The 13963-nt window shown below is 45.5% G+C and overlaps 1 protein-coding gene across 1 annotated transcript in view; it reads left to right on the forward strand.

Moving 5' to 3' along the window:
• The window catches only part of SSH2 (slingshot protein phosphatase 2), a 393857-nt gene that overhangs the window by 341120 nt on the left and 38774 nt on the right, over positions 1 to 13963 (forward strand). The window contains exons 4-5 of the mRNA XM_063955961.1: positions 1933 to 2036; positions 12011 to 12075. Coding sequence (XP_063812031.1) covers positions 1933 to 2036; positions 12011 to 12075 — 169 coding nt within the window. The remainder of the gene's footprint in view (positions 1 to 1932; positions 2037 to 12010; positions 12076 to 13963) is intronic.

Raw genomic sequence — 13963 nt, forward strand, 5'->3', positions numbered from 1 at the left:
GCAGTCTAATTTACAACCCGCTACCCCACCCTTTTAACAGCAACACATTCGGTACTGTTATAAGTCCCATGTGCCGCAAGGTAATGCCTATACTGGAGAGTGAGTTGCACTTTGTTTTTATAGCAGTGTTGCCAGGTGGAAGGAAGACTCCCCAGCGACCTCATCGTCATCCTCCATCACTTCCTCACCAGCTGGTCAGATATAATGTAACACCGCTGATGGTTACAACCTGGAAGCTGCTCACGTTATTTACCAGCATATTTCTTCTTTCTTTTGAAATTTGCTGCGGAAATGCATCATTTCTGAGTGGTGTCAATTGTGCTGTGGTTTGGACTTAGAGGGAGGGGTCATGGGAACAGAGCTGGCATATGTGCTGCATCGCTACACCCAGGTGTTTTGTTCTCTTCAAATAGGGAAGTTGGAAGCAAAGTGAAAGTTATTTCTATTTAACGTTGTGGTATTACTAAGTCTTTCTTGGTATAAGAACCCAGGCAAGCCATTTCTTTATTTGAAGAAGTAGAAAGAAACACATTCCCTTTACTTAAAAATGTCATTTATTGAGAAGTTTTTATTGCATCAGATTTCTTGAGTGACTGTTTCTTAAACGTTTCAATAGCTTGTGGTGGTTGTGCAGCCAAGTTTATTTTCTGGTTGTAACACCTGCCGTGGTTTATGTAAGAGTGGTTTAAATGAATAAGCATATCTGAGACTGATTCAGAGTGATTAGTAGAGAAAGGACTGTGACAGGCCCTTGTAACACCAAAATCCCAGGCAGCTGCGCTCCTTCCAGCGAAGAAGTTCAATTTCAGGGCACCCCTTAAATACCTAACGTGCTGAAGCACGGTTCTGCCTGCTCTGCAACCACACCGTAATCTGCCGGGTTTAACAGACTCTGAGAACTGTCATGTCTGTATCTGATGAAGTGTATATGTGGCTGTACATGCATACGTTCTTTACAAGTGCTCTCTGTGCTTGTTCTCAGTCGGCAACATAACCTGACATCACTGCTAACTTGTTTTACCTCCTGTTGCTGTATTTTATGAATTTTTTTATTTTATATACACCTTTTTTCTTTAAAATAAAACCTGTTTAATACCGTTTTTGCACTCATGTACAATAATTGTATGAAATCACTTGGGAGTTGAGAATAGGCCCTATAACTTTACAGGTGTCTGTGTTGATGTAAAGGAAAGTTTGCAGAACTGTTGGTGATGTCAACTTTTTACCATAAAAAAGCTATGATGGTAGGAAAACTCCCATAAGATTTAAAACCTGGTTCCACAGTCTGACACCAGCGCATAGAGCTGTGTTCTCACACAGGTTGTACTGCCTGGGGAATCCTCACACGCAGGTGCCAGCAGGCTCTCGGAACGCAGGTGTTCATAGTTAGGAGAAAGGAATAAAGAAAAAAAAATGTGAATTATTTTTACTTTTGTTTTTAATCTGTGTTTTTATAACTTATTGATCTATCAAAAAGGCAATCCATAATAAATTAATTGGTTTGAATCAAGCTAAAAACATTGTTTTCCTATGACATATACAAAATGAAGACCCATTTATAGCCTAAATAAAATGGCGATTGTAACAAGGAGTAGCAAGGCGCGTTACTGGTAGTAATGATTTGTAAATGATCTATTTGATGGGCTATAGAGCCGTAGTTGATGGTGGTTGTGCAGCCAAGTTTGACTTTGCTCATGATGTGCTGTGAGGTACAGCTACAATACTAGTCACGTGAACTTTGGGTCAAACAATAATTTGGATTTTAATTCTGCAAAGGTACTGTATTGGTCTAATTAAGGTTGCATGTAGCTAAAGATTATGAATTGTTCAGGACGATAGAACGAAATGTTATATGACCTTTACATTGTAATGCTGATACTTTCAGACTTTGTATTAAAGTATAATTGAGTGAAATTTGTTTTTTTTTCACAGTATCAGTGAAAGTTTCCTGACAGTGAAAGGTGCTGCTTTATTCCTTCCGAGGGGCAATGGATCGTCTACTCCGAGAATCAGCCACAGGCGCAACAAACATGCAGGTAAGTGCTGCAGCTTCATTGTATTTAAATGTACTTAACTGAAGTAGCACTATTGGAGGAATTCAGGGTTTTTTTTGGGTGCCCAACAGAGCAATTCAATTGTTGCCCAGATCAGGCGTGAGTGTAGTGGGCGCACATTATTTCTGCTTGCACCCTCCTAAGGAGACGAGCAGAAATGTGCAGAGTTCGTCTATTTGCATAGTTTTTGTAGCAGTGGGCACCCAGTTACTTGCACACTCTGGCACAATCAATTGAATATCGCCCCATCTAAACTAGTGGGAGATCAGGTGTGAGTGCGTGGTGAAAAAACAATTGAATTGCCCCTTTATATTAGGAATACCAAATTTGGTTTGCTTGTCCAGTAATGGCCAAGTATAATGGTCTGCTGATGATGATTTGTGAACAAACAATTGGGGTAGGGTGGACAAGGCAAAAGTAGATTAACATAAGTGTGCTTTAATGTTCTAGTAATATGACACTATAAAAAAATAAGACGGCTCCCCATTTCCCTGCCTGTAGACTGCGGTTCATCCAGAAATGGGTTAGTAGAATTAGAATGTTGGGAAAGTTTAGAACCGCCTCCTAGTTGAAAACCGGTTTTACAAGCTGGATTTTCTTGTGTTATTGTCACAAATTATTGTGCTTAAGGTACGCTGGTTCAGTATTGTAGAGCGTCATGCAACAATACCAGATGCAGTGGAAAAATACAGCCTATGCTAGAGGCGACTGATAAAGGCCTTTATGCAGTTCACAGAAGTGGTCTTTATGCAGTTCACAGAATATATAGACTAAAGGTGCCTATACACCTAAAGATTTATCTTCCAATCTGGCTGGTTGGAATGAAAATCTGGTAATGGATGGGAGCAAATGACATGGATGGGAGCAAATGACAGTTGACCATTTCAAATGGTCAACTGTCATTTGCTCCCATCCATTACCAGATTTTCGTTCCAACCAACCAGATTGGAAGATAGATCTTTAGGTGTATGGGCACCATAAGTGGCCCTACTCATTTCCCGATGCGCCGCCGAGGTGCCCGACGGCCGATACGGCCGACGAGCGACCCGGCGGCGGGGGGGCAGTGACGGGGGGAGTGAAGTTTCTTCACTCCCCCCGTCACGCGGCTGCATTGAAGTGCAGGCAAATATGGACGAGATCGTCCATATTGGCCTGCATGCACAGCCGACGGGGGACCAGCGATGAACGAGCGTGGGGCCGCGCATCGTTCATCGCTGGAGCCTCCACACTGAAAGATATGAACGAGTTCTCGTTCATTTATGAACGAGATCGTTCATATCTTTCTGAAAATCGGCCAGTGTGTAGGGCCTATAAACTATGAAGTCAGGGATGTGCTTGTTCTGTAGGGGAAAATGTGCTCTCTGTATGTGTTGTGATTAGTCTATAAATAGTTATCCATTATGGTTAAAGTCTTCTCCTCAGGGAACCTCATTCTCTGTGTATTTACATACAGAAGGAGCTCCTAGGTAAACATCAACAGTTACTCATAGACTGCCATCTAGTGTTCAAATCACAATGAGAAATCACATTTCCTGACCGTTTTATTGTCTTGTTGAATAGTCAGTGTCTTTTTTTCATTATATAAAGTAGTGGGGTTTTTTATGTTGCCTTTTGCTATCATCCTAATGCTCCTCTTTTGCAAGATTTTAACCCACGAGGAAGTGGACGCAAATACATACTGCATATATAACACATCTATTTCGTAATGTAAACCAAGTTTAAGTTGCTGTCTTAACCTTTGCTTTGTCTGCGAATTATACAAAATGCTATTTATTTTCCATCATCTTCAATTATAGTTAATGTTTCACAAAAGTAACAGTTGGTAATGTGTTCCTTCTCAGCTGCTCCAGTGTTGACAATGACACGACTAGTCTTAAGCTGAGGTGCAGTGAAATGACAAACATAACCTCCAAAACCACAATGTCCTAATGTTCTCACTGTGATTAATATTGGCGCCCTAAAGTTGGGTCTGGGGAACGTGTATCAGTGTTACCCTTTTGGCTTTTTTTTAAGCATTACTTTTTCTGTGTTGCACCTGTGAGCAAATTGTATACACCCCTACGGCCAGATTCAAATGTTTCACCCAACTCCCACCCGTGATCACGCCGGTCGGCAGCTATTCCAATGCTGCTGCCGACTGGCGCGACAAGTTCACTTCAGCTCCCGTCGGAGCGCGCGTCATTAACGACATTTAGTGTACACACTGGACGAGATTGTGAAAGATCTCGCCCAGATGCGCCCTTCCTTTCACAATTTCACAACCTTCTGAGCGAGATCTTTCATTATCTCGTCTAGTGTGTATGGGCCTTTAGGCTGGGTACACATAAGACGATATGATGCCCGATCCTGTGGATCTGTCTTATGTGTACCTGTGTTTGTGCGCTCCTGCCCACTGACATTAGGGTCATCACATCTCTGATGTTCTTCACATCAGATATGACGACCTGGTGTCAGAAGGCATACTGCTGGATGCGACCACTGAACAATATATTGCGCTGTCGCATGCTACATTATTCTGTGTGTACGGGCATCTGATGTATTACATCTGTCATCCCACCGGACATGATCCAGGATCGTCTGATGTGTACCCAGCTTAAGTCGGACCTTATTCATATTTCTCTGACGTCCTAGTGGATGCTGGGGACTCCGTAAGGACCATGGGGAATAGCGGCTCCGCAGGAGACTGGGCACAACTAAGAAAGATTTAGGACTACCTGGTGTGCACTGGCTCCTCCCTCTATGCCCCTCCTCCAGACCTCAGTTAGAATTTTGTGCCCGGCTGAGCTGGATACACACTAGGGGCTCTCCTGAGCTCTTAGAAAAGAAAGTATTTGTTAGGTTTTTTATTTTCAGTGAGATCTGCTGGCAACAGACTCACTGCTACGAGGGACTAAGGGGAGAAGAAGCGAACCTACCTGCTTGCAGCTAGCTTGGGCTTCTTAGGCTACTGGACACCATTAGCTCCAGAGGGATCGAACACAGGCCCAGCCTCGGTCGTCCGGTCCCGGAGCCGCGCCGCCGTCCCCCTTGCAGAGCCAGAAGCAAGAAGAACGTCCAGGAAATCGGCGGCTGAAGACTCCGGTCTTCACTAAGGTAGCGCACAGCACTGCAGCTGTGCGCCATTGCTCCCCATGCACACCACACACTCCGGTCACTGATGGGTGCAGGGCGCTGGGGGGGGTGCCCTGGGCTGCAATAAGAGTACCTTAGCTGGCAAATAAACACATAATATAGTCAGTAAGACTATATATGTGTAAAATCCCCTGCCACAAATATCCTGAAAAAAGCGGGAGAAGTCCGCCGTAAAGGGGGCGGGGCTATATCCCTCAGCACACTGGCGCCATTTCCTCTCACAGCTCCGCTGGAAGGACGCTCCCAAGGCTCTCCCCTGCAGTTTCCAGGCTCAATAGGGTAAAAAAGAGAGGGGGGGCACTAAATTTAGGCGCAAACTGTGTATTAATAGCAGCTATAGGGGAAAAATCACTGTGTGTAGTGTGTATCCCTGCATTATATAGCGCTCTGGTGTGTGCTGGCATACTCTCTCTGTCTCCCCAAAGGACTTTGTGGGGTCCTGTCCTCAGTCAGAGCATTCCCTGTGTGTGTGTGGTGTGTCGGTACGGCTGTGTCGACATGTTTGATGAGGAGGCTTATGTGGAGGCGGAGCAGGTGCCGATAAATGTGATGTCACCCCCTGCGGGGTCAACACCTGAATGGATGGACATGTGGAAGGAATTACGCGACAGTGTCAACTCCTTACATAAAAGGTTTGACGACATAACAGATGTGGGACAGCCGGCTTCTCTGCCCGTGCCTGCCCAGGCGTCTCAAAAGCCATCAGGGGCTCTAAAACGCCCACTACCTCAGATGGCAGACACAGATGTCGACACGGATACTGACTCCAGTGTCGACGACGATGAGACTAGTGTACATTCCAATAGAGCCACTCGTTATATGATTACGGCAATGAAAAATGTGTTGCACATTTCTGATATTACCCCAGGTACCACAAAAAAGGGTATTATGTTTGGGGAGAAAAAGCTACCAGTGGTTTTTCCCCCATCTGATGAATTAAATGAAGTGTGTGAAGAAGCGTGGGCTTCCCCCGATAAGAAATTGGTAATTTCTAAAAAGTTACTAATGGCGTACCCTTTCCCGCCAGAGGACAGGTCACGTTGGGAGACATCCCCTAGGGTGGATAAAGCGCTCACACGTCTGTCAAAAAAGGTGGCACTACCGTCTCCGGACACGGCTGCCCTAAAGGAGCCTGCGATTAGAAAGCAGGAGGCTATCCTGAAGTCTATATATACACACTCAGGAATTATACTGAGACCGGCTATTGCTTCAGCATGGATGTGCAGTGCTGCAGCTGCGTGGTCAGATTCCCTGTCGGAAAACATTGATACCCTAGACAGGGACACTATATTGCTAACCGTAGAGCATATTAAAGACGCTGTCTTATACATGAGAGATGCACAGAGGGATATTTGACGGCTGGCATCTAAAATAAACGCAATGTCCATTTCTGCCAGGAGAGGATTGTGGACTCGGCAGTGGACAGGAGATGCAGATTCTAAAAGGCACATGGAAGTTTTGCCTTACAAGGGTGAGGAGTTGTTTGGGGATGGTCTCTCGGACCTCGTTTCCACAGCGACAGCTGGGAAGTCAGCATTTTTACCCCATGTTCCCTCACAGCCAAAGAAAGCACCGTATTATAAGGTACAGTCCTTTCGGCCCCAGAAAGGCAAGCGGGTTAGAGGCGCGTCCTTTCTGCCCAGAGGCAGAGGTAGAGGGAAAAAGCTGCAACATACAGCCAGTTCCCAGGAACAAAAATCCTCCCCCGCTTCCTCTAAGTCCACCGCATGACACTGGGGCTCCACAGGCGGAGCCAGGTACAGTGGGGGCCCGTCTCAAGAACTTCTGCGACCAGTGGACTCGCTCACGGGTGGATCCCTGGATTCTACAAGTAGTATTTCAGGGGTACAAGCTGGAATTCGAGACGTCTCCCCCTCGCCGTTTCCTCAAATCTACCTTACCGACAGCTCCCCCGGACAGGGAGGCAGTGCTGGAGGCGATTCACAAGCTGTATTCTCAGCAGGTGATAATCAAGGTACCCCTCCTTCAGCAAGGACGGGGTTACTATTCCACAATGTTTGTGGTACCGAAACCGGACGGTTCGGTGAGACCCATTTTAAATTTAAAATCCTTGAACACTTATATGAGAAGGTTCAAGTTCAAGATGGAATCGCTCAGGGCGGTGATTGCAAGCCTGGACGAAGGGGATTACATGGTATCACTGGACATCAAGGATGCTTACCTGCATGTCCCCATTTACCCTCCTCACCAGGAGTACCTCAGATTTGTGGTACAGGACTGTCATTACCAATTCCAGACGTTGCCGTTTGGTCTGTCCACGGCACCGAGGGTATTTACCAAGGTAATGGCCGAAATGATGATACTCCTTCGAAAAAAGGGAGTTATAATTATCCCGTACTTGGACGATCCTACAACGCGTCTGCTGTTCCTGGGGATGGTTCTGGACACAGAACAGAAAAAGGTGTTTCTCCCGGAGGAGAAGGCCAATGAGTTGTCATCTCTAGTCAGAGACCTCCTAAAGCCAAAACAGGTGTCTGTGCACCACTGCACGCGAGTCCTGGGAAAGATGGTGGCTTCTTACGAAGCAATTCCATTCGGAAGGTTCCATGCAAGGATCTTTCAGTGGGATCTGTTGGACAAGTGGTCCGGATCGCATCTTCAGATGCATCGGCTGATAACCCTGTCTCCAAGGGCCAGGGTGTCGCTGCTGTGGTGGCTGCAGAGTGCTCATCTTCTAGAGGGCCGCAGATTCGGCATACAGGACTGGATCCTGGTGACCCAGCCTTCGAGGTTGGGGGGCAGTCACACAGGGAAGAAACTTCCAGGGACAATGGTCGAGTCAGGAGACTTCCCTACACATAAATATTCTGGAACTAAGGGCCATTTACAATGCCCTAAGTCAGGCAAGACCCCTGCTTCAACACCAGCCGGTGCTGATCCAGTCAGACAACATCACGGCGGTCGCCCATGTAAACCGACAGGGCGGCACAAGAAGCAGGATGGCAATGGCAGAAGCCACAAGGATTCTCCGATGGGCGGAAAATCATGTGTTAGCACTGTCAGCAGTGTTCATTCCCGGAGTGGACAACTGGGAAGCAGACTTTCTCAGCAGACACGACCTCCACCCGGGAGAGTGGGAACTTCATCCAGAAGTCTTCCAAATGGTTGTACACCGGTGGGAAAGGCCACAGGTGGACATGATGGCGTCCCGCCTCAACAAAAAGCTAAAAAGATATTGCGCCAGGTCAAGGGACCCTCAGGCGATAGCTGTGGACGCTCTAGTGACACCGTGGGTGTACCAGTCGGTTTATGTGTTCCCTCCTCTGCCTCTCATACCCAAGGTACTGAGAATAAGAAGAAGAAGAGGAGTAAGAACTATACTTGTGGTTCCGGATTGGCCAAGTAGAGCTTGGTACCCAGAACTTCAAGAAATGATCTCAGAGGACCCATGGCCTCTGCCGCTCAGACAGGACCTGCTGCAGCAGGGGCCCTGTCTGTTCCAAGACTTACCGCGGCTGCGTTTGACGGCATGGCGGTTGAACACCGGATCTTAAAAGAAAAGGGCATTCCGGAGGAAGTCATCCCTACGCTGATTAAAGCTAGGAAGGAGGTGACCGCAAACCATTATCACCGCATATGGCGAAAATATGTTGCGTGGTGTGAGGCCAGAAGGGCCCCAACGGAGGAATTTCAGCTGGGTCGATTTCTGCACTTCCTACAGTCAGGGGTGACTATGGGCCTCAAATTAGGTTCCATTAAGGTCCAGATTTCGGCTCTGTCGATTTTCTTCCAAAAAGAACTGGCTTCACTGCCTGAAGTTCAGACGTTTGTAAAAGGAGTGCTGCATATTCAGCCCCTTTTTGTGCCTCCAGTGGCACCTTGGGATCTCAACGTGGTGTTGGATCTCCTTAAGTCACATTGGTTTGAGCCACTTAAAACCGTGGAACTAAAATATCTCACGTGGAAAGTGGTCATGCTGTTGGCCTTAGCTTCGGCCAGGCGTGTGTCAGAATTGGCGGCTTTGTCATGTAAAAGCCCTTATCTGATTTTCCATATGGATAGGGCGGAATTGAGGACTCGTCCCCAATTTCTTCCTAAGGTGGTATCAGCTTTTCATTTGAACCAACCTATTGTGGTGCCTGCGGCTACTAAGGACTTGGAGGATTCCAAGTTGCTGGACGTAGTCAGGGCCCTGAAAATCTATGTTTCCAGGACGGCTGGAGTCAGGAAAACTGACTCGCTATTCTGCGGCTGTACTGCCGCATCCTAAATCTGTAAAAGCCCATTCCACGAGGAAAGTGGGCTCTTCTTGGGCGGCTGCCCGAGGGGTCTCGGCTTTACAACTTTGCCGAGCGGCTACTTGGTCAGGTTCAAACACGTTTGCTAAATTCTACAAGTTTGATACCCTGGCTAAGGAGGACCTTGAGTTTGCTCATTCGGTGCTGCAGAGTCATCCGACTTTCCCGCCCGTTTGGGAGCTTTCGTATAATCCCCATGGTACTTACGGAGTCCCCAGCATCCACTAGGACGTCAGAGAAAATAAGAATTTACTCACCGGTAATTCTATTTCTCGTAGTCCGTAGTGGATGCTGGGCGCCCATCCCAAGTGCGGATTGTCTGCAATACTTGTATATAGTTATTGCCTAACTAAAGGGTTATTGTTTGGAGCCATCTGTTTGTGAGGCTCAGTTGTTATTCATACTGTTCACTGGGTATAGTATCACGAGTTGTACGGTGTGATTGGTGTGGCTGGTATGAGTCTTACCCGGGATTCCAAATCCTTTCCTTATTGTGTCAGCTCTTCCGGGCACAGTATCCTAACGGAGGTCTGGAGGAGGGGCATAGAGGGAGGAGCCAGTGCACACCAGGTAGTCCTAAATCTTTCTTAGTTGTGCCCAGTCTCCTGCGGAGCCGCTATTCCCCATGGTCCTTACGGAGTCCCCAGCATCCACTACGGACTACGAGAAATAGAATTACCGGTGAGTAAATTCTTATTTTATCAGTCAGTTTTTGGTGCAAAACCATAGGCTTAAGAGCCTACATAATAGTACCTCTGTGATGGCTCCATGTCCGTTTCATTACCCACAGTGTATATTTTTCGGTGTGAGCAGCTCATAGCTTTGGGCCGACAAATATCAACGGCAGTATGTAATGGCCTTGAATGGACCCAGACCACTGGGGGCCCTCTTGGTTGGCCAAAAATAGTGATCAATATGGACACTATGTTCAAAGTGTGTAAATGCCTGCACGTTCCTGCTTTTACCAATTAGATTTTGAATATAGTGATTTGCTGGGAATCCCTTAGCTCTATGTCGGAAATATGCATTTATGGCAGCTTGTGCATTTTATCTTATTGTTATGGGCTGGTACGAAAATGTGTGTGTCCCATAGAATTATTGTAATCCAAAAAAATACATAGGTGGTGCTCCCAATATATATCTGGGATATCCTCCACTTCTAACTGTATGATTTGTGTAGGCGGGTACATCATACTCCTCATACTCCATGTGCAATGACAGCTTGCATTGGTTCCTATACAGGATAGTTGTCAGAACTGTTATAAAGTACATGTCATTTGCTTATATTTCATTTTGGGATAAATATTTGTGGTAGGATTATTTCTTCATCCATCTGGGGGACTTTTCTTAACTATGGGGTTTAGTCAGCACTTAATAGCGTCACTTTTTAGAGTACATAAGCTCCTCCCCCTCCAACCGCTTCTTCCATTTATTATGTATGGGCTTAAAGCGTATGATAGCACTAGGTTAGGAAAATCTTTTAGCCTAAGGTTCGGTCCTTTTCAGCCACCTTTTTAAGTGGAGGAACCAGGAAAACCCAGATTCTAGGAGAAGTCAAATTGACAACTCATCTCTCCAGCATCGCATGTTTTCTGGGTACCTGGTGTGAAATCATTTGTAGGCGGCTGATTTTCGGTCAGAGTTTCGCACGTAGCTCTCTTGCTGGTATCTATTGTACGTCATCCTTCGAACCATGGCGGAGCAAGGACGCAAGTGGGCACACCTGCAGTATCCGGGTGCCGTTGCCTGTTCAGGGGCTAAAACCATACAACATACAAGAGTCTGGTTGTATATCGTAACGTTTTGGGAGTTGTTGACTAGGGCCAGGAAATCAGAGGCACGAGATGTCATTCCAATCTGTGTAGTCCATTAATAGAATGGAGTCTTGGACACCTGATGCAAGAAAGTAAACATTTTGGAAGTATATGAGAATGTGTCTTGAATGAAACAGTATGGAATTAGCTTTTGTGGACTAAATAATTTTGTTTGCTTAAGTTACAGCAACAAAATATAATAATTCTATTTGAAGAGGAAAGCCCCATCATCCTGTGTGGAAGTGGTTAAGTGACCTGACATGAGTAGTGTTTAGCTCCTTTATGTACTTCATAGATTTAGCTCTTTTCGCTATCCTCCCAGTGATGTAATACAAGCGCCTCATACTGCCAACTGTGTCTGTCTGTGCCTGTCTGGTGTCTCTTGTACTGTACAATGATGGGTGTCTGCACAGGTTTTCCAGCTACCCCCGTCATTGCACACGTGGTTCCTTTAGGATGCATTCTGGCTGTGTCTCTCTTCTGCCATGTGACCGTGTGCTATTAAATCTTTCTGCGCAGTGTGACTTGAGAAATAACAAAATGTGCGTAGATTAAAAACGCAAATACAAATGTCCTTATAGCGCATAAAGTGTAGATGCCAAACCTCCAGCACCTGTAGCATTAACTAAAGTATGTGATCTGTATATGTCATGTTGGTATAGAGCTGTAACTAAATACAATTAATATGTTTTTCCTTTAAATGATGAATACACAACAAGAAATGACCTTGCCGTGTGTTATTTGTTTTCAGGGGACCTTCAGCAACACCTCCAGGCTATGTTTACACTTCTCCGCCCTGAGGACACCATCCGCTTGGTGAGTCTCGTGAATGCTTCCTGGCACATAGTACTGGCATATAGATGACCCCCTTCTTCATGTAAGCAGGTGTCTTAGCCAGGAGGGATCTCAAACAGGGTTACAGTGTAACCCCACCAGAAACATCCTGCTTACTCAATGTTTGCTATATCCCCATCTAGTAGATATGTGGGGTTTACTTACAATGGGACCCCCAATCATTTCTCATCCAACATTGGCAGCCAACCAGCGTTTGGGAATGGCAGCTGGAGGCATGTTTGGTAATAATCTCCTGTGTTCTGGGTGTAGACTCAACTTGTGAAAAGGGAAAATAAAAAAAAACGCTTTGTTGTATTTTGCTAAGGATTCTATTTGCATGCCAGCTGGTTAATTGGTGAATTATTTGGTAACGGGTGATGTGGAGGTGTTGCCTTACATCAGGCAATGATTAGTAATTGTTATTCTATGGCATACTCTGAGTAATGTAATGCATGCTGCACAATGAAGGAGAGTTTCTGGTTATTGGGCAGTTCATACTTGTGCTTTGTTATGGAATAACTCCTGTGCTTCTTGTAACCATATTTTATTGAAAAATAAAGCCCTGATTAGTAATTAAGTACAGTGCTTTAATTGAAAGCCTATGTGAGGCTGACTTTTCTTGCTCTAGTGTAACAAATGCCTTGTTGCTATAGGTTCACATACAGTTGCATTTAGTTTGTGAATGATCCCCACAGATTTTGTGATCTTAAATTATAGGGCGAGAATCTTTTCATGGTCTTCTGATAATTTGTCAATTCTTATAGGCCCTACACACTGGTCGATCTCACTGAAAGATACGAACGATCTCGTTCATTAATGAACGAGATATCGTTCATATCTTTCAGTGTGGAGGCACCAGCGATGAACGATGCGTGGCCTCGCGCTCGTTCATTGTTGGTGCCCCGTCGGCTGTGCATGCAGGCCAATATGGATAAAAACTCGTCCATATTTTCCTGCACTTCTATGGAGCCGGGTGACAGGGGGAGTGAAGAAACTTCACTGCCCACCACCACCACCGCCGGGTCGGCCATATCCGTCGTCGGGCAGCTCGGCGGAGGATCTTTAAATGTGTAGGGCCCTTTACTAATGCATAGATTTAAAATGAGTGTGTGCTTTCTAACGTGAAGTTTGTGTACTGTTTTTTTTTTTTTTTTTAGAACGCCAATGAGACTGAGTGATTTGTTGATCTGTTAATAGTGTGTGCTAAAAACTTTAAGCAAGGTTTAATTCTTGCGTTTATTATGGAAATACCATTTTTGGGGGGGGATTCCATTTATTTATTTATTTGAAAAAAAAATGTCATATTCTTGCAGCAGCTCCTCTCCGAAATAACAGTAGCTATTCAATTGTTTGTTCCGCTGCACCTATTCATTATTGTGAGTGTCTCACACAAACTGCAGGTGTTTAGCTGCATAAAGTCCGTTACGCAAAACCCAGGGGGGATGCAGTGAAGGCACCCAAAAGCCTTACTTTGGGTACATTTCAGCTCTCTCCTCAGGAGGCTGCTAGAAGAAATCCACAATAAGTTATTGGGCCCCTAACAATTGGCTATGAGAATTGAACAATGTAATCCCCCATAATGTCTGAAATCTCCTCTATAGACTAGTAACCCCTTAAAGAGGTGTTTGGAAGTATTTCGTAGCTGTGCAGGAATCTCTGCCTAAAGGGTGCATGCACATTCAGATGATATTCCTATAGAAAATAAACCACTTTGAAGTCTGCCTCACGTGGCAGCTTGTATCCGAGCTGTCACTGAGTGCGGCCCAAGGTTATTCAGAAGCTGCATCAGTCTACAGACACGTTTTCCTGGTGTACCGCACCCAGTGAGATATTCCTGATGTCTTTACCTTAGATCGTGTTCAAAATCAAT

This window comes from Pseudophryne corroboree, chromosome 2, assembly GCF_028390025.1.
Source record: "Pseudophryne corroboree isolate aPseCor3 chromosome 2, aPseCor3.hap2, whole genome shotgun sequence".
In the NCBI taxonomy this organism is placed as follows: Eukaryota; Metazoa; Chordata; class Amphibia; order Anura; family Myobatrachidae; genus Pseudophryne; species Pseudophryne corroboree.